Source organism: Phacochoerus africanus, chromosome 2 (genome assembly GCF_016906955.1).
Source record: "Phacochoerus africanus isolate WHEZ1 chromosome 2, ROS_Pafr_v1, whole genome shotgun sequence".
Taxonomy (NCBI): domain Eukaryota; kingdom Metazoa; phylum Chordata; class Mammalia; order Artiodactyla; family Suidae; genus Phacochoerus; species Phacochoerus africanus.
Window position 1 is genome coordinate 55,831,291 of NC_062545.1, and position 21,206 is coordinate 55,852,496.

Consider the following 21,206-nt stretch of genomic DNA (forward strand, 5'->3'; position numbering starts at 1 on the left):
TAACATGGAAGAGCTTCTCACTTCCTTGGTTCATGTTATCTTTTACTAAATTTGGTCATAGTGTTTACAGAAATTCCTAGTTTTGTTGCCAAATTTATTCTCCAAATGCAGCAGTTCATACCTGTGTGGTATGTGGGTTGGCAGTACTTAGGTTGTTCAAATGGTCCTAGACCTTAAGCTAAGCGACGTTACTTCTGTGTGACAGTGAGCTACTCAGTAGAAAGAGTGTTTCTGCAGTCAAGGCCTCCCTGTTTCCAGGTGTTAGATACAAGACACAGAAGTGCTTCAGGGTCAATATGGTATGATTAGGTACACAAGGAAATAAATACAAGGACTTTAGGAGATGATTACTTTTGGAATTAGAGTAAACTTGGCTCTTTGAGGAAATAACAGAAATCTTCATTTCCCTCTTAGTTTGTACCTTCCAGTTTTGGACTTGGGTGTAAATTGGTTTTGAACCTATAATCAAATCTAAATTTTTTCTTTTTTATAAAGCCATCTTTGTTTCATTTGAATGTAATTAATACAAAATTCATTACTGTACCTTGCATTCTGGCACTACCTTTATGCTACTCCTAATATGATTTTCCCTAGCCGACATTAATTGGCTTCTGAATTATTTTGGCAATAAAGTTGACTTAACATTTCAGGGTGCCCCCCCCCCTTTTTTTAATTAAAAAAAAATTTTTTTTTTTTTAGGGCCACACTTGTGGCATATGGAAGTTCCCAGGCTAGGGGTTGAATTGGAGCTGCAATTGGCAGCCTACACCACAGCCACAACACCAGATCTGAGTGGCATCTGCGGTCTAGACCACAGCTTATTGCAACGCTGGATCTTTAACCTGCTGAGCAAGGCCAGGGATCAAACCTGTGTCTAATGGATACTAGTTGGGTTCACTGCTGCTGAGCCATGACAAGAACTCCTCAGGGTGCTTTTATGCTGTGATAATTTTCTTTACTGATCACTTATACCATAAACTAATACATGAGGAAAATCTGTCAAATATCAACATAAAGTAAAAGAAACAGATCTGGCCTATATTTACATTTTGTTTTAAAACTGACTCTTGCTGGAGTTCCCTAGTGCCTCAGTGGGTTAAGGATTTGGCATTGTCACTGCTGTGGTGTGGGTTCAATCCTTGGCCCAGAACTTTTACATGCTGCAGGCGCAGCCAAAAAGGAAAAGAAAAAAGAAGAAAAAAACAAAAAACAAAAAAATTAACTCTTGTTATAAATGAAAATAGAGGAACACCAACCTTGTAGAAATCTTAGAAAAAAATTTGATAGTATGGTTCATATCTTGACTGTACCATTTATTAGCTGTACAACCTTGGGGAGGTTATTTAACCCACGTCTCAGTCTCTTCATCTGTAAAATGAGAAGGATAATATTAACTATCTCCTAGGATTATTTTAGGTGAAGGGCTTAGAACAGTGTCTGGCATATAGTAGGTATGCTATATAAGGCCAACCACTTACCATTTCAGTATCATGTATTTCTAGGTCCTTCTTCAGATTTCTTACCTGATTTGGGAACTTCACTTGTAGTTGTGATCCATCCTTAATGCTCAACAAATCCTATGTCTATGCGCCTAAAGAATATTTGGGAACAGCATAAATGCTTTTTGGTCAATATTCTGTCTCACTGATGGTCAAAGAAATGAATTAGGATGTCTTACCAATCTTAGTTTCCTATTTAGGCTTAATTTATTCTCCCCCCCCCCCCCCTTTAATGGCTGCACCGTGTCGTGTTGTATGAAACTTGCCAGGCCAGGGCTTAATCCTATAACCCAGTGCACCTGGCTGTGGATTAAACCTTGCCTCCACAGCGACCATAGCTGCTGTTGTTGGATCTTAACCGGCTGTGCCCCAGCAGGAACTCCCTTTCCCCTTTTTTGAAGGCAAGCTGGTCTTTTCTAGATAGGGATGAACTAAAGTCATAGCTTGGTGTCACTTCTGTGTATGGCATAAAATATGGTTCAGTTTTGAGCACAATATGCAGTTTTGACGTAAGGGTTTATTTATACGTCTTCTTGTCAAGTTTAATTTAGTTTCTTGTGTCCTGATTTTCAGGATTGGAAAAAAAAAAAGATAAGGCTAGCAGAAAATGGAATTTTACTCATTAAATCACCTCATTTCCTATTCAGAAATCATCAATAGTTTGAATCACTAGTCACCTAATAATTCTTTAATTCTGCTCAACTGCCTTTTAATCTCAGCTTTCACAAGTTTTCTAGTATCATGGAAAAGCCATATTACAGTGCTTTTTCTTTGGATTAGCATATAGGGAAGTTAGTTTGATTTTTGTCAGTGGTCCAGGACAGTTATGTTCTTGAAAAGGAGGTAGTCAGTGATGGTCACTCCCTTGATTTTACACTTTTTTTGGTGGGGGAGGGTGAGAGTGGGGGTTGGTGGTACTAGAATTGATCACCTTTCTAAAAGGTCATAGAACAGAACACTTGAATTTATTTATTTTCCATACAATCTGATGCTCTAAACCCAGAATTGAAAGCTTGCAAAACTTTAAAATGATCATTGTTAATATAGTTTTAAGGACACAAATCCAGATTAAGCCTTTTTTTTTCCTTCCCTTTTCAGCACTCACCTTTGCTTTGGGTACTCTTCTTGTATGTGTTTCCATATACCTCTATGGATTACCTAGACAAGACACTACATCCATCCAACAAGGAGAAACATCTTCAAAAGAGAGAGCCAGTGGTGTGTGATTTCAGCCTCAAGAAAGATTCCTCTTAAGACTGTACGATTTACATTAAACTAGAGCCTTAAGCCAATCCCAGAAGGTAGCTTAAACCAACCAACAAATAAAAAGCTGTGGCATAAGAATTAAGAAGAAACCTATGTGAGTGAATTGCTGCAAAGATAAAATGTGACCTGTTTGGAGTCAACTTGGTTTTAGAATGAAGGACTTTTATTACTGTATATATAATGTACATAGAAAGTATGGAGATGACATGGTGTTTAAAAAATCATGCGAGGCTACAATATTCGCTTAAACAAGGTTAGGGGTTATGTTAGGGTTTAAAGTGCCAAAGCCATTTCTGTACTAACTATTCTCTTGTTCAGGTACCAGGGGAGGAGAATGACCACTCCTTACTCTCCAACGCATGTACAGTATTGGGTCCCAGCAGCAGTGAAGACTAGCTCTTTTCTTACAAAAGAGGCAAAAACAAGACAGGCTAGTTCAGAAACAAACTGAATGTGTATCTTCTCAAAGTGAATCTATTTCATAACTCAGACAATGATTTCTAGGTGGTGACTGAGTACTCCTTTAAGTGCTGTATTTGTGCCATTCATTGTCTGGATTCATATTTCTTTGCTGTTATAAGATATACTTTTCTTCAAAAACTATTTCTAATGTCACTTTTGTACTTTTTTTTAATAAAGTATGTTTAACTGTGGGGCTCTCAATTTGTGAAATTTCAGTGTTTTTTAAAAAAATTTCTATAATGTTATGGGAAAATTCAGCAATAAACTTAATTTATTTATATGAAATATGTTCGATCACTGTTTGTACTGTAGATATGACCATTAAGGTAATGCAGAAACATAAACATAAGCCCAAAACATTAAACTTTTTACTTTCTGTATGTGGGAATTGTATCAGGGTTGTTTGGTTGCAAAAAATGGCTATAAACCAACTCTAGCTAGCCTTATACAAAAAGAGGAAATTATAAGAAGGGCTGTGATCAGAGCTTTAGGGCCTAGGTTGTAGGAATTAATGAACAGTCTTTTCAGGGAGCTGCTTTTGGAAAGATTGGTTCTAACCGTCACTGTCCTAGCTTCATTTTACTCAGAAATCAAATACTGAGAAGGCTTTCACAGATCTGGGGAGGGTAATGTTTCTCCAAAGAAGGGGAGAGGGATGTTGGACATGTAAACATGTACCAACTGTATGTTTTCATTCCATGGCTGATTTGTGCTAAGGAAATACTGATGATACTTTGAATAAAAAATTAGTAATCTGGAATATAATTCACTTAAAATTGGAGTTTTTTCTATGACTAAGAAAGTATACCATACTTGCCAATGTAAAACTATGCTCATTTAACTAAAGAAGCTTTATTAGTTCATACGAATGTGCTTCTCTGTGCATAAAAATAGACTGTCATTGGTATTCAGAAGACAGCAACATTTACAATCAATTATAGCAGACCTGAATGGAAATTCTCAGATGAGGATACTGTACCAATCAAACAGATCACATCCTACTCCTGTTTCCTCAGCAAATCACATAAATATACTTTACCAATATGCCAATACATTAAACTGAGTAATTGCATTTCAAATGTGATTTAAAGGACTAATTTTTAAAAAAGATCCCAATACATGACCTGCAAAGTAATTCCTTACTATTAATGTATTCAGTGTCCCAGTTCACATAGTGTGGTAAGAGTTACCTGCATGTAGCAACGAAAAGATAAAGATCTGTTCTCTGGGATTAGTTGTCAGCTGTACTGGCAAAAAAGCTTAACTTTGGTCTCCCTAAATTTATTAAAAATAGTCATAATTCTAAGAAAATTGAGGTTTTGCTCATCAATTAAAACATTAGATAAACTCAGTTACAAGAATAGTTTCTAGATGAATAGTGCTGTAAGAAACTTCAAGGCAGAGGCAATCGGATGGCAGAGTAGTAGGAAGTGGAATTCATCTCCCCACCATGAACACATAAAAAAATATATGTGGAACAATTTTCACTCAAGACTAACATTAACTGGAAAACAGATTACTGTATAACCAAGGCTGTAAGAAAGATCCACATGGAATTGAGTAGGTAAGGGAAGAGAAGTGATCAGGTAGGGACCTATGCCCCAGGGAGGGGACTCAGAGAAAAATTGAAACGACACAGGTGGAGATCCTCCCAGTGAGTGAGCAGTACAAGCCACATATTGGGCATCTCAGCCCTGGGTCTGACAGGGAGGGCCAGCCTCTTTGGCTAATTGGAGGGCTGCGGGAAGCCCGGATCCTGCTCACTAGGAATGTGTGCACCTGCTTACTCCCAAAACAAGGTAGATAGCAGATTAAAACTGCAGGTGGCTGACTGGTTTCCTGCAACTGCCCAGTGCATGTCCTAACCTGAGCCCAGGGAACCATACAGCCTCTTTAACTTCATATTGCAGCACCACAATGGGGTGACGGCTGCCACATTTGAGGAAGGGGCTAGGCTATCAGGCAGCGTCTGAGCAGGGCAGGGACAGATGTCACTGGTGTTTGCAAAGGCAGTGTATCAGCAGCAACCCCAAACTCTACAGCCAGAGCACTGCAGCACAGGTCCTTGTTACATGCTGAGAGCTCACACAGACCCCTCTTGCACCGGCACTTCTCCCCATTGAGGCAAGGGTGCCAAGGGTGCTGGTGCTGGGATGGGGAAGAGATCACACTTCGAGGAAATCAGAAAATACCTTGAAACAAAATAAAAACACAACTTTCCAAAACCTATGGAATGCAGCATGCAATAAAAGCAGTTCTAAGAGTGAAGTTTATAAATACATAAGCCTGCCTTAAGAAACAAAATCTCAAATAACCTAGCCTATGGTCAGAGAGAAAATAGAGACCAAGAAACCAGAGAAGATCAATGAAACCAAGAGCTGTTGTTTTTTTTTTTTTATAAAGATAAATGTCATCAATAAACCTTTAGTTAGGCTCATAAAGAAGAGAGTGTACCCAAACAAAATAAGAAACAAAAGAGGAGAAATAAACAGTACCAAATAGATATAAAAAATACAAGAGAATACCATGAACATGCTAACAATTGGACAACCTAGAAAAAATGGACAAATTTATAGAAACAGCCTACCACTGCTGAGTCAAGAAGAAACAGATAATTTGAATAGACTGATCACTAGAAGTGAAATAGAACTCCTTACAGGAGTTCCCTGGTGGTCTAGTGGTTAAAGGATCCAGTGTTGCCACTGCTGTAGCATGGGTTTGATCCCTGGCCTGGAAATTTCTGCATGCTGTGGGGGTGGCCAATAAAAAAAAAAACTCTGCGCAAACAAAAGTCCAGGACCATATGATCTCATTAATCACTTCTACCAAACATACAAAGAATAACTTACATCTACCTTTCTCAAACTATTCCAAAAAAAAAACTGGAGAGAACACTCCAAAATTCATTCTATGAAGCCACCATCATTCTGATACCAAAACCTGACAAACACTACAAAAAGGGAAAACTAAAGGCTGATATCTCTCATGAATGTAGATTCAAAAATTCTCAACAAAACATTAACAAGCCAAATCCATCATAAAAAGGAGCAAACACCATGATCAAGTGAGATTTATCCAGGGACGAAGAGATGGTTCAATATTTGCAAATCAATCAATGTGACACACCCCATTAACAAAAGGAAGGATAAAAATCACAAGATCATCTCAAGAGACATAGAAAAGCATTTGACAAAATTCAACATACATTTATGATAACAACTGTCACCAACATTGGTACAGAGGGAACATATCTCAACATAATAAAGGCCATTTATGACAAACCCATAGTTAACATCACATTCAATGGTGAAAAGCTAAAAGACTTTCCTCTAAAATCAGAAACGAGACAAGGATGCCCTCTCTTGCCACTTCTATTAACATAGCATTGGGATTCCTAGCCATCCAATCAGACAAGAAAGAGAAATAAATTGCATCCAAATTGGAAGAGAAGAAACTATCACTATTTTAAAATGACATGATACTATTTGTAAACAACCCTGAAGTCTCACCAAAAATCTGTTAGAGCTAATGAGTTCTGTTAAGTTGCTGGATACAAGATAAATATGTAGAAATCTGTTGCTTTTCTATATACTAATAATTACAATGGGAAAGAGAAAGCAAGAAAAAAAATCCTATTTAAAATCATATCAAAAAGAATAAAATACCTAGGAATAAACATAACCATGGAAGTGAAAGACCTATATTCTGAAAACTATAAAGTATCAATGCAGGAATTTGAAAATGATACAAAGAAATGGAAAGACATCCATGCTCTTAGATTGAAAGAATTAGTATTGTTAAACTATACAGTCTACCAAAAGCGATATATAGATGAATGCAATTTGTATCAAAATATTCATGACATTTCTCACAGAACTAGAAGAAATAACCCTAAAGGTCATATAGAGCCACAAAACACCTCAAAGTGCCAAAGCAATCTTGATAAAAAGTAACAAACCTGGAGGTACCACATTCTCTGATTTCAGACAATACTACAAAGCTATAGTAATCAAGAAAGCATGTTACTTGCACAAGCATAGACACATGGATCAAGGGAACAGAATAGAACCCAGAAATAAACCCAAGTACTTTTAATAAATTAATCTATGACAAAGGAGGCAAGAATTTACAATGGAGAAAAGACATTCTCTTCAATAAATGATGATGAGAAAACTGGACAACTACTGTAAATAAAGGAAATTAGAACATTCTCTAACACCATATACAAAAATAAACGCAAAGACCTAAATGTAAGATCTGAAACCATAAAATTCCTAGAAGAGAACATAGGCAGAACACTCTTTGAAATAGCAATAATTCTGGGGGGTCTGTATCTTAAGGCAAAAGAAATAAAAGCAAAAATAAACAAAAGCAAAAATAAATGGGACCTAATTAAACTTAAAAGTTTTGCACAGCTAAGGAAGCCATTGCCAATATGAAAGGACAACCTACTGAACTGGAGAAAATATTTGCAAATAATATGACCAGTAAGGGTTAATATCCAAACTCTATAAATACCTCATAAAATTCATTATCAAAAAACAAACAACTCAATTATAAACTGGCCAGCAGACCTGAAGAGACATTTTTCCAAAGAATACAATATAGATGGCTAACAAGCACATGAAAAGATGCTTCACACTGCTGATCTTTAGAGAAAATGAATCAAAACCACAATGAGACATCAACTCACACCTGTCAGAATGACTATTATCAAAAAGAACACAAGGAGACAAGATGGCAGAGCAGGATTCAAGCTGACCTTCTTGCACAAAACATCAAAATTACAACTAACTGCTGAATAACCAACATCAAAATAGACTGGAAACTACCCAAAAAAGGTTTCCTACACACAAAGAAGAAACCACATCAAGATGGTAGAGGAATGCTTTAAGACATAATCCATCCCAAACCTGTTGGGTGGGCAACCCACAGACCAAAAAATGACTATATTGCAGAGGCTCTAGCATAGGAGTGAGAGTTCCAAACCCCATGTAAGGTTCCCCAGCCTGGGGGTCTGGCATTAGCAGGAGGAGCCCCCAGAGCATTTGGCATTGAAGGCAAGTGTGCTTGTGCGCAGGAGCTCCACAGGACTGGGGCAAACAGACTCCACTCTTGGAAGGCACAAATAAGCTTTCATATGTACTGGGTCCCAGGGGAAAGCAGGGAATCCATAAGAATCTGGGTCAGACCTACCTGCAGGTCCTGGAAGATCTTCTGGGAAAGCAGTGGGTGACTGTGGCTCATTGTAGGGGCAGGACATTGAAGGATAAGGTCCCAGGGAATAATCATTATCAGTGTGAGCCCCTCTGGAGGCTGCCATTTTGAAAAAATCTAGCCCCACCCATGAGGGCTGAGAAGCACCAGGCCAAACAACAAACAGGGTGGGAACACAGCCCTACCATCAGCAAACATGCTGCCTAGAAGTCCTCCCAGGCACAAAGCCACCTCTAATCACCCCCAAAGACAAAGCCCCACCCATCAGCAATAAGACTCAGATTCACCTACCAGTGGGCAGGCACCAGTCCCTCTCATCAGGAAGCCGTCCACAAGCTCCTGTATCAACTTCACCCACAAGGGGGCAGACACCAGAAGCAAGAGAGGTTATAACCCTGTAACGTACAAAAAGGAGACCACACAAAAAGCTACACAAAATGAAATGATAGAGAAATATGAGCCAGATGAAGGAACAAGACAAAACCCCAGAAAAACAGCTAAGTTTTTAAACTGGAGATTAGAAACTCCATGAAAAAGACTTCGGAGTAATGATATAAAGATGATTTAAGTTCTCAGGAAAAAACTGGAAGCAAAGATTGATAAATTACAAAAAACACTGAACAAAGAAATAGAAGAATTGAAGGTTAAACAAAGAGAGATGCAAAATATAATAACCAAAATAAAAAATTCTCTAGAAGGAACCAAGAGCATAATATGGGAGGGAGAAGAACAAATAAGCATGGTGGAAGACAGACTGGTGGAAATCACGGACACAGAACAAAGAGAAAAGAAAGAAAAGAAATGAGGACAGCCTGAGAACCTGGGACAACTTTAAAGTCACCAACATTCACATTATAGAGGGGCCAGAAGGAGAAGAGAGAACAGGCTGGAAAGAATATTTGAAGAGGTAATAGCCAAAAACCTTCCTAACATGGGAATCACTCACTGAAATTCAGGAAGCACAATGGATACCATAGAGAATAAACTCAAGTAGCAATACCCCAAGACACATTAATTGAAGACAAAAGAGAAAATACTGAAAGCAGCCAGGGAAAAACAATAAATAGCACACAAGGGAACTCCAATAAAGTTATCAGCTGATTTTTTTTTTTTTTTTAGCAGAAACTCTGCAGTAGAGAAGGGAGTGGCATGATAAACTTAACATACTAAAAGGAAAAATCCTACAGCCAAGAATACTCTACCCAGCAAGGCTCTCATTCAGATTTGAAGGAGCAATCAAAAGCTTTACAGACAAGCAAAAACTAAGAGAATTCAGCACCACTAAAGCAGCTTTACAACAAATACTAAAGGAATTCTCTAGATGGAAAAGAAAAGGCCACAACTGGATAGAAGAAAATTACAAATATGAAACCTTGTTGGTAAAGTCAAACAAATTGTAAAGGTAGGAAATCATCCACACACAAATATACCAAAACCAGCAATCATGAAAAGAGCAGGGTACAGATGCAGGATACCGGAGATGCATTTGCAATTAAGAGACCAGAAACTTTGGAGTTCCCGTTGTGGCTCAGTGGTAATGAACCCAACTAGTATCTATGAGGATGCAGGTTTGATCCCTGGCCTCAGACTCAGACTTTGAAAAACTTATGGTTACCAAAGGGGACAGATGGGGGAGGAAGGGGTGGACTGGGGGCTTGAGACTGGCGTATACACACTGAGGTATATGGAATGATTGACCAATGGAGACCTGCAGTATAGCACCAATATATACCCAATATTCTGTGATAATTTATGTGGGGGAAAAAAAATCTCAAAGAGAATGGATGTGTATAGATGTATAACTGAATCTTTGTACAGCAGAGATTATCACAACATTGTAAATCAACTATACATCAATAAAACCTAAAAAAAACCCCCCAAAAAACAAAAAAACCCACAAAAGAACACAAGGAATTCCAGCTATGGCTTAGTGGGTTAAGGACTCAGCATTGCTGCAAGCTGTGGCATAGGTCCCAGATGCTCAGATTTGGTGTTGCCATGGCTGTGGAACAGGCCTCAGCTGCAGCTCTGATTCAACCCCTAGCTTGGGAACTTCCATTTACCGCGGGTGCAGCCATACAAAGAAAAAAAAAAAAAAAAAAGAACACAAAAGGAAGTTTTCTTGTGGCACACTGGATTAAGGATCTGGTGTTGCTGCAGCTGTGGCTCAGGTGGCAACTGCAGCATGGGTTCAGTCCCTGGCCTGGGAACTTCCAAATACTGTGGGTGCGGCCAAAAAAAAAAAAAAAAAGCCCCCAACAATACATTAAGAGGATTTATCCCAGGGATGCAAGGAGTCTTCAATATCCACAAATCAAAGAATTCCCTCTGAGATCAGGAACAAGTCAAGGATGTCTGTTCTTGCCACTACCATTCACCATGGTTTTGGAAGCCCTAGCCACAGTAATCAGAGAAGTAAAAGAAATTAAAGGAATCCAAACTGGAAAGGAAGAAGTAAAACTATCACTATTTGTAGATGACATGATACTATACCTAGAGAATCCTAAAGACTCCAGCAGAAAACTGTTAGAGCTCATCAATGAATTTGGCAAAGTCGCAGAATACAAAATTAATACACAGAAATCGACTGCATTTCTATATACTAACAATGAAAGATCAGAAAGGGAAATTAGGGAAGCAATCCTGTTTACCACTGCATAAAAAAAAATAAAATACCTAGGAGTAAACCTACCTAAAGAGACAAAAGACCTATACTCTGAAAACTATAAGACACTGATGAAAGACATCAAAGATGACACAAATAGATGGAAAGACATACCATGCTCTTGGATTGGAAGAGTCAATATTATCAAAATGACTATACTACCCAAGGCAATAAACAGATTCAATGCAATCCCTATCAAATTACCAAGGACATTTTTCATAGAACTCCAACAAAATATTTTAAAATTTGTTTGGAAGCACAGAAGTCCCAGAATAGCCAAAGACATCCTGAAAAAGAAAAATGAAGCTGGAGGAATCAGGTTTCCTGACTTCAGACTATAATACAAAGCAATAGTCATCAAAACCATATGGTACTGGCACAAAGACAGAAATATAGATCAGTGGAATATGATAGAAAGTCAGAATTAAACCCATGCACCTACAGTCAACTAATCTATGACAAAGAAGGCAAGAATATTCAATGGAGAAAAGACGGCCCCTTCACTAAGTGGTGTGGGGAAAACTGGACAGCCACATGGAAAAGAATGAAATTAGAACACTCCCTAACACCATACACAAAAATAAACTCAAAATGGATTAAAGTCCTAGACATAAGAACAGATACTATAAAACTCTTAGAGGAAAACAGAGGCTAAACACCCTCCAACACAAATGACAGCAACATCTTCTCAAATCTACCTCTTAGAAAAATGACAATAAAAACAAAAATAAACAAATGGAACTTAATTAAACTTAAAAGTTTCTGCATAGCAAAGGAAACCCTAAACAAAATGAAAAGACAACCCACAGAAAGGGAGAAAATATTTAAAAATAAACAAATGGGACTTAATTAAACTTAAGTTTCTGCACTGCAAAGGAAGCCCTAAACAAAACAAAAAGATAACCCACACAATGGGAGAAAATATTTGCAAATGAAGTGGCTGACAAGGGATTCATCTCCAATATTTATAAACACCTTCTGCAGCTCAATACCAAAAAAACAAAGCCCCCCATCAAAAAACAGGGAGAAGATCTAAACATTCAATTCTCCAAAGACATATGGATGGCCAAAAAACACATGAAAAGATGTTCCTCATCATTAATTATTAGAGAAATGCAAATCAAAACCACTATGAGGTACCACCTTACACTAACCAGAATGGCCATCATCAAAAAGTCTACAAACAATAAGTGCTGGAGAGGGTGTGGAGAAAAAGGAATCCTATTACTGTGTTGGTGGGAATTTTAAATTGGTGCAACCACTGTGGAAAACAGTATGGAGACTCCTCAGAAAGCTAAAAATGGAATTACCATTTGATCCAGCAATCCCACTCCTGGGCATCTATCCAGAGAAAACCATGACTTGAAAAGACACATGTACTCTAATGTTCATTGCAACACTATGTACAATAGCCAAGACATGGAAATAGCCTAAATGTCCACTGACAGAGTGGCTAAAGAAGATGTGGTACATATACACAATGGATATTACTTAGCCGTTAAGAGGAAAGAAATAATGGCATTTGCAGCAACATGGATGGACCTAGAAATTATCATGCTAAGTGAAGTCAGTCAGCCAATGAGACACCAACATCAAGTGCTATCATTTACATGTGGAATCTAAAAAAAGGGCACAATGAACTTCTTTGCAGAACAGATACTGACTCACAGACTTTGAAATACCTATGGCTTCCCAATGAGACAGGTTGGGGGGGTCAAGGGGATGCACTGGGGGTTTAGGATGGAAATTATATAAAATTTGGTTGTGATGATTGTTGTACAACTATAAATGTAATAAAATTCATTGAGTAATTAAAAAATATCGGGAAAATACATGGAAGTAAACTAGTGTCCATCAAGAGAAGATATAGTGTATGTACGTATATGTATTTCATATATATATGAATGTTGGCTGTAAAAAGAATGTATTTCTTCCACTTGGGACAACATGGATGGCTCTAGAAAGTATTATGCTTAGTGTAACAAGTCAGAGAAAGACAGATACTCTTATCACTTACAGGTGGAATCTAAGAAATAAAAGAAATAAATCAATATAAACAAGACAGAAAGACTCACAGATATGGAGAACAAACCAGTGTTTACTGGTGGGGAGTGGGGCAGGATCGGGGAGGAACTTAAGAAATACAAACTACTACATACAAAATAAAGAACAAAGATATACTGTACAGGACAGGGAGATACAGTTTTTTGTTGTTGTTGTTTGTTTGTTTTAATGGCTAGACCTGCACTACATGGAAGTTCCTGGGCCAGGGATTGAATCTGAGCCATAGTTGCAACCTATGCCTCAGCTACAGCAATGCTGGATCCTTTCACTCACTGCACTGGCTGAGGATCGAACCTACTCCTCCAAAGCGACCTGAGCAGCTGTAGCTGGATTCTTAACCCCACTGCACCACAGTGGTAATTGCTTTATAATACAATTGTTTTATATTAACTTTATAGCCATTGTTTTATAATAACTTTAAATGGAATATAATTTATAAATATATTGAATCACCATGCTGTATACCTGAAAGTACTATAACATTGTAAATCAACTATATTTTAATTTTTTTATCAAAAAAATTTTTTTCCCCACACCTGTGGCATGTGTAAGTTACCAGGCTAGGGAACTGAACCTACAGCACAGCAGTGACCTGAGCCTCTGCAGTGATGCCAGATCCTTAACTTATTGGGCCATAGGAAACTCCCTCAACTATACCTGAATTAAAAACAGAAACAGAAAACCTTCAACCAGCATTTAAACTCTAATCCTTCATCTCTAGTAGACCACACTAACTTTAAAAATGTTTCACTTAGTGTTACAAAAGTTTAAGTACTTATAGACTATGAGGAAACACAGATGATTTTTTAAAAGATAAAGATTTAATAAGTTGATAAATCACTTAATAAAATATAGACGACAAAATATAGATTCTGACACAGAATAATAGTTGCAATTCTATTCTAAACAGCAAGACATATAAGAACAGATAACTAGAATATATCTAGTATTTTAAAAGCAATTTTAACTAGATATTACATCCTACATACAGGTGTTATTCCCAGAAGTTTCATTCCATTGGCCAGGACAGAGCGGACAGCTCTGAAAAGATGAAGTCTGGCCTGCAAAATAAATCAAAGAATTATTAAATATTCAGTTCAATAATAGGTTAACTATAAGGGAATAAATAATACTGCTTTTAGAAGTAATTCTAATTTTCTTCTAACCTAAAGTGGGAACAGTATCTCCAAGAGTCCTAGGGTTTACTGTAGGCAAGGAAGACAAACTCCTAGAATTCGTTCTAGTAGGACTAGTATCTAAGGGTTGTGGAGTGGGAATGGCTGTAGCACCATAAAGTACATCTTCATATAAGGGAACTCATCACTCTACCACTTGAGTAGGAAAATGTGTTTCATAGTCCAGAATGTTGGAAAGTAAGGATTGTTACAGCCCAATTCGAATTATTACCTGAGTGTACAAGTATACTGCTGCAGTTGAACAAGAGGATGCTGTTTTAGAAACATTTACAGAACTGACTCAGTAATAACAGTCAGAGGATGCTAGAAGTTTCACAGAAAAATTCAACATAACATACCCCGGCCACTTCAGGAGGACTGTTTCTTATGTGCAGTGTTTTGTGTGCCACAGCTGCAAGATGACTGAAACAGGAAGACAGAAACCATGGTTAGGACCACAGGTAACTTCCTGTGTAATGTATAAGCTTGATATATAATCTTACTTCCTCAAAGAAATCAATGCCCAGAGCCATTAAAGGATATATCCCAAGTTGGAAAGTTGAGACTGAATTCACTGCTTTTCAATAACTGGCAAAGACAAACATATTAAACTCCCATTTTAGATTCTGGTCCTGGTTCTACTAATATCAGGTGGAATTATAATTATTATTTGTTAGTTTTTTATAAATACAGTGATTCCGTAAATACAGGGGATTCTTTTCTAATTAGTTCTTCCCCATTTTGGAATCCCTTAAGATGAACTATCATAGCTCCTACAGTGGTTCAAGGTGGGGTAAGGCTAGTTATCAATCCATTCTGCATACACTGGCCCTTCTTCCTTAAAGTATTTTTTTCTGTTTAGATTATGGCAGCAAGTAAAACAGTGTGCCAGAAAAATGAAGTTTATGACATTCGTTTCAATAATTAAGCAATGTTTAATAAGACTCTGGGTTCTTAATCTCTCTATGTCTAAGTGGAAGTTAAAGGAAGTCTGGTGAAGACTGGGTAAAGAGCATATCGAGAAAAAAGTCCCAATAAATCTCTGATTTTCAGTAAATCTTGAGTCAAAGCCAATAATTTTGTATCTTTTTTTTTTTTTTTTAATGGCCACATCAGCAGCATAGGGAAGTTCCCAGGCTAGGGGTCAAATTGGAGCTACAGCTGTGGCCTACACCACAGCCACAGCAATGAGGGATCAGGGCCACATTTGTGACTTATGCCAAAGTTTGCAACAATGTTGAATCCTTAACCCACTGAGAGAGGCCACAATGGAAACTCAGTATTTCCTTTCTTAAATAGTTCTATGGGAAGATACAACTGTTGCTATAAGACTCAACCTCTATTCAAAGTTTCTCAAACAGCTTACTGTAAAATTTCTATGAAATGTCACCCATTTGCTTTCCATTCATTCTCTACTCTGTATCTGACTTTTCTGTGCCTCTGCTTAAAACCCTTTTATGGTCTTCACTGTCCTGAAAACAGGTCAAAATGCCTTGGTACATAACAAAAAGGCCTGAACACATTTACTTCTCATTTCTCCTAGAACCATGTTTATAGTTCTTTTAGTGTATCATGTTCTTGCTGAACTCGGGGCTTTTCCCTCCTTCTTCTGCCACCTTGCTTCTCCTGACTAATATCTACTCCTTTCCTCTGAGAAGCCCTCTCTGATCCCTCAAGGCTGGGCTGAGTGCCCTAACACTGTCCCTCATGTCCACTCTATCCTAGCACATACACACCGTGCTGTGACCACCTATGACATAGCTATTGGTTCCCATTCACTGGACTGCAGTGACCAGACCTTCAGTCACTAAATGGATGAATGAATGAACATTAACTACTGATTGCAAAGACGAAGCAGGAATTCCTGTAATTTAAAGCATATAATTTTTTAGGCCAATGGATTTATCTATAGGAAACCTGTAGATCAAAGAGAGGTCCTCTGTCATATCAGGTTTCAAGTATCTTAACATCAAAACATAGCAAATTTGTAAAGTACCTTAGAGTTAGAAGGTAACTGACGATATGCCTGGGTTGAAGGTCCTGAGATGACCTATAAAGCACCTCATCAAACCTAAAAGAAAGATGACAGGAGGGTTGGCAGGGCAAGATTGGGCACATACCACACTAAGCTACTATGTTAAAACAAAGATCTACGAGTAAGGATGATGTGATATCATTAATGGTAGAAGGTAAATACGAAAAAAGACCTTGTGTATATTTGAAAGTAAAGGCACCTTTTCTTTCTTACAAATTCCTTGATGATTCCTCTATATCATCTTGAGATCCCCATAGGCGTAGCCCAAAGCAAGGATTCAAGTCACGGCTGTTAAATGTACAAAGCCTCTAGCCATGTTTAAGAACATAAATCTAGAAACTAGCAAACAGTCTACTCATTACTAAGAAAACCAGGTTGGCTTATTTTTTTCTCACAAATTAGCCAAACATGAGTAAACTAACCCCTCATCCCAGGCAACAAACACTGACCAATGTGTAGCAATCATAGAAAACTGCCTTGTTGTAAACCATCTATATCCCTTCTAGCTATTCCAAAGATCAGCCAATTTCTCCTGAATAGCCTGGCTTCACTGACAGTGCTGTGAAAGCTCAGAACTTATGGTCTCTTGCCCAGGGCACCTGAAGCTCAACTGAAACCAAGAAGCAAATGAAGGGCCTATGGTCTCAGGGAAATTGCACAAAGGTGGGGGTACAAAAGCAGGGATTTTCCTTCACTTATCACAGAGGGTGAGAAGATGGTTGTTTCTAAAACTAAAAGGTTATACTTTGTCCTGGCTTTATATTCTCATACCATGACCTAAAGGATGTTAGGCACCTGGTTAATTCAATAGTGATAATATTTTAATTAATTAATTAATTTATTTATTTTTATTTTTATTTGTCTTTTTGCTATTTCTTGGGCCGCTCCCACGGCATATGGAGGTTCCCAGGCTAGGGGTTGAATCGGAGCTGTAGCCACAGGCCTACGCCAGAGCCACAGCAACGAGGGATCCGAGCCGCGTCTGCGAACTACACCACAGCTCACGGCAACGCCGGATCGTTAACCCACTGAGCAAGGGCAGGGACCGAACCCGCAACCCCATGGTTCCTAGTCGGATTCGTTAACCACTGCGCCACGATGGGAACTCCTAATTAATTTATTTTTTTAATGGCCACACCTATATATGGAAGTTCCTGGGCTAGGGAGTCAAATCAGAGCTGCAGCTGCTGACCACAGCCACACCTATGTGGGACCTGAACCACATCTGCAACACTACACCACAACTTGTAGCAACACTGGATCCTTAACCCACTAAGTGAGGCCAGGGATCTAGTTGGGTTCATAACCTGCTGAGCCACAATGGGAACTTCCAAAGGTGATATTTTGAAAGCCTAAGGACTGTCTGTGGCATGCCCTGTTGTCACTTTTTGGTCATAGCTTTAGAAAAGCGCTGTCTAAAGGCAGGAGGCAGGAGCTAGTGACTGGCCTGTTCACTCCAGTGGTCAGCAAACTATAACAGTCACTCTACAGAGCAGCAGCAGACTTGATAATGCTAAGAAACCATACCTGAGAAGATGCTGGAGAATGGAAACCGACTGTGGCTCTTGTAAGCAAGCAGTGTTGAAGTCATTTAGATAACCACATCCAAAAGTCTCTTCCAAACTTATCAAAAGTTTAAAAACAACAAAGGAAGAAACAAGTCATCCTAAGATTCATAACTGCAAGTAATGAACACCACCAATGCCTCAAATTTTTCCTAAATCTCTTTCTTCATCTGAAAATGGAGCATATTCTTTGGCGGGGATATTCTGCGTACTAGGTAAGGTAACAGACACGAAAGCATTTTGTTACACAGGGGTTCAAAAAAATAAATGTTTAAAAAAAACCCACAAAACCCAAACATAAGAACAAGTCCACTGTACTTGAATGTGACATGCTGGAGAAGCCCAGAAAACAGGGCCTTTGGTCTCAGAATTACTCCAGTCAGGCCCCCACCCTGGGAAGGACAGAGCAACCCACTGTTTCCCCGTAGCCCCTTCTCACCTGTGGAGGCGGGCGTGTGTATACTGTAGGAAGACTCCTGTGTCCCCTCGACTCTGGAAAACTCGGTCCCAGCTGAACTGATAGTCAGATAACAGTAAACCTCTGAAGTCCTACAAAGACAGAGTAAATCTTCAGTGCTAGGAGTGCTGTAGTACCAAATAAAAGGTTGTCCCAGGAGGCAGTCTTCACGGACCTGAATAATGAGGGCTGCGAGCCCGACCCTCTCTGCTGTCTCCTGTGGGTTCTCCAGTTCTTTGGTAGCTGAAACAGACAAAGGCAGCTATCTTTAACCTGCATGAAATTACAGAATCAGGGACTAGAGATTAAATCTGCCAAAAATGTTTGCTGACCGATCAGGTAAAAACAGGTGTACAGTGGCAATTTCCTTTCCCAATCTGGGCTAATTTCAGCCTTGATAATGATGTTTCCTAAGCCTTCATTAAAAGGGAAGAAACACAAATTTACTTTTCTAACAAATATCCCTTGGACAACATTAGATATATAGCTGGTACTTATTTTTCCCAGGGTGAAGGTTAAACAAAGCCCAAGGACTTGTGACTTGCTTCTGATTATGTAACACAGGAACTCTGCATAACCATTCCAACACTGGGATGACAGTGCTGAAGCTGCCCATGAAAACAGGCTCAGGGTGTATCAATTCCCATTACCGAACTGAGCCACAGCCAAGCAGCAAGTCTAGAAATTCTGACACCTCAAATCAGTGACGATATTTTTGCCAGGGTTAGCTCAAGTTCAATGGAGGGATGGTCATTATAAATCACACTGCACAGAAGTCCAGCAAAACATAAAAGTGCATGTAAGTTACAGAAAAGACAGTAACAAAAAATGAATTCACTCTTAATAGAAGCCATGTTCTGCAGCATCCTCAATCGAATCTCATTTAAAACATCTTCCAGAAAAGTAACATCTCCTCTTCGTGTCTTCATTCCCTGCACCACCCCAAAGGGCACGTGCAGGCATCTGAAACAGAGTGGACATTTAGTTAATTGAAAACTGGAAAGGAGTTAGTGATCAAAGTATATAACAATATCCTTTTAGGAAACTGTTTGACCTTTACCTCTCATAGAGGGGTATACAAAAACTGATAAATTGAAGTATGATGTAATTTCTATGCCATAAAATAGGTTAAACACACAGCTTCATTTCACAGAGATAATCACTAGCACATGATTAGATTACTAGTTGTCTTTATAAAAAAAAAGGGGGGGTGGGATTTAAGAATTTAAAAAATCAGGCCACTGAGAGCAGAAGATAATAAACCATTTATTAAATGTTTATAAGTTAGAAACATGACCAGGACATAAATCAAGGCAAAAAAACAAATCTGTTTTTCTACACTTACATCTTAAAGCAATGTAGTAAAGTTTGAACGAACAACTTCAACAACTTGGTACATTTTTGGACATGGCTGACCTAGCAAATCTTTACTGATCCTAGGCAGGCAATTAATAAGCATGCTGATGGTACCTTTCTGCCCAGTCATAGCCCATGATGTGCAGCATTTGGAATACTTGCTGAAAATGCTTTTTTTGCCCCTTATCTGTCTTGAGAAAAAAAGTATTTAAAACAAAAGTGATAAGTTAATTTACAAAAATAGGTTGGACGTAAGTCAAATTAAAATATTTGAGTTTTCAAGAGACTTAGATTCACTATCAGTTGATATGTTTTAACTTAACACACAACGAGGATGCCATTGGAAGGACATGTAAGCTGAGTGCTCTACAAAAGGAGGAAGGGCTGCAGCACGCCACTGAGTCAGGAGGAAATAAAGACTACTCTTCTGAGAATTCTATTTAAATTCCTTCTCTCTTAGCCGTTATGACCTTTTTCTCCAAGAAGGCCAAAGCGAAGCTGTAGAAAGAGATTTAATAGCAACTTTATTTCCTTAGGGGAAAGGGACATTGCACATGGCAAGAAAGAAAGGGAAGAAGAGACTAGACCATCACTCAGCATAAAAGGAACAAACTACTGACACATACAAGTGTTTGGGAGGACCTTAAAAGGCATTCATTATGCTGAGTGGAAAAAGCCAATCTCTAAAGGTTACTACGAATACATTTATATAACATTCTCAAAGTGACAAAGCTGCAGTGATGGAGAACAGAGCTGCGGTTACTAGGGGTTGGGGTTGGGATAAGGCATGATTATTAAGTGGTTGCCAAGAAGAGTTTGGTTTGTGATAAAACAATTCTGCATTTTAAATGTGATGGTTACATGAGTCTACACAATAAAATTTCATAAAGACACTTCCCACCCCCATATACAATGCAGGCCCCCACAAGTGTGTGTAAAAAAGGATGAAATTTAACTAAGGTCTCTACCAATGTTAGTTTCCTGGTTCAGATAAAGTCTTATGGTTAGATAAGATACATCTGTCTTTGGGGAAGGCTGAAGGGTACATAGAACCTCTACTATTCTGAAACTTCTTGTGAATCCTAAAATATTAATTATATTTTAAAAAGTACATTATAGTGATATGTACATAGTCAATCACAGATAATCATTCATTTGGGTTTTTTTTTTCTATGAAGTAATATAAACTTTTTCATTTTCAAGGTTTTTTTTTTTTTTTTAAACATAGTGGTTGCCACTGTAAATGCACTTAGCGCTAAATTCCTACAGTTTAACAAAATTATTTTTGCAGTTTTTCAATATGGCACTCAACTTCTATCTTTACAGTTTTCATGAGGTAGGGATCATAACCTTTATTGTGATTACTTACCACATAAATCATTTCATCAAAATTATACTTTTCCATTCGATCTATAGCAGCTGCAATATCTCTGAAAAAAAAAAAA

At 38.2% G+C, this 21,206-nt stretch overlaps 2 protein-coding genes across 6 annotated transcripts in view; one reads left to right on the plus strand and one right to left on the minus strand.

The window, feature by feature from the left end:
* SLC35A1 (solute carrier family 35 member A1) overlaps positions 1-3,512 on the plus strand; it is a 35,557-nt gene extending 32,045 nt beyond the window's left edge. For both annotated transcript variants that reach the window (XM_047760779.1, XM_047760789.1), the window contains exon 8: positions 2,598-3,512. In XM_047760779.1, coding sequence (XP_047616735.1) covers positions 2,598-2,725 — 128 coding nt within the window. In that variant the 3' untranslated portion in view covers positions 2,726-3,512. The remainder of the gene's footprint in view (positions 1-2,597) is intronic.
* Positions 3,513-13,972: 10,460 nt separating this feature from the next.
* The window catches only part of RARS2 (arginyl-tRNA synthetase 2, mitochondrial), a 76,062-nt gene continuing 68,828 nt past the window's right edge, over positions 13,973-21,206 (minus strand). For 2 of the 4 annotated variants that reach the window (XM_047760852.1, XM_047760839.1), the window contains 10 exons: positions 21,131-21,191; positions 19,876-19,952; positions 19,244-19,368; positions 18,738-18,821; positions 18,581-18,648; positions 18,388-18,497; positions 17,911-18,006; positions 16,345-16,419; positions 14,708-14,771; positions 13,973-14,234 (listed from right to left, as the gene is read on the minus strand). In XM_047760852.1, coding sequence (XP_047616808.1) covers positions 14,148-14,234; positions 14,708-14,771; positions 16,345-16,419; positions 17,911-18,006; positions 18,388-18,497; positions 18,581-18,648; positions 18,738-18,821; positions 19,244-19,368; positions 19,876-19,952; positions 21,131-21,191 — 847 coding nt within the window. In that variant the 3' untranslated portion in view covers positions 13,973-14,147. The other 2 variants (XM_047760848.1, XM_047760863.1) reach the window with 2 other exon arrangements.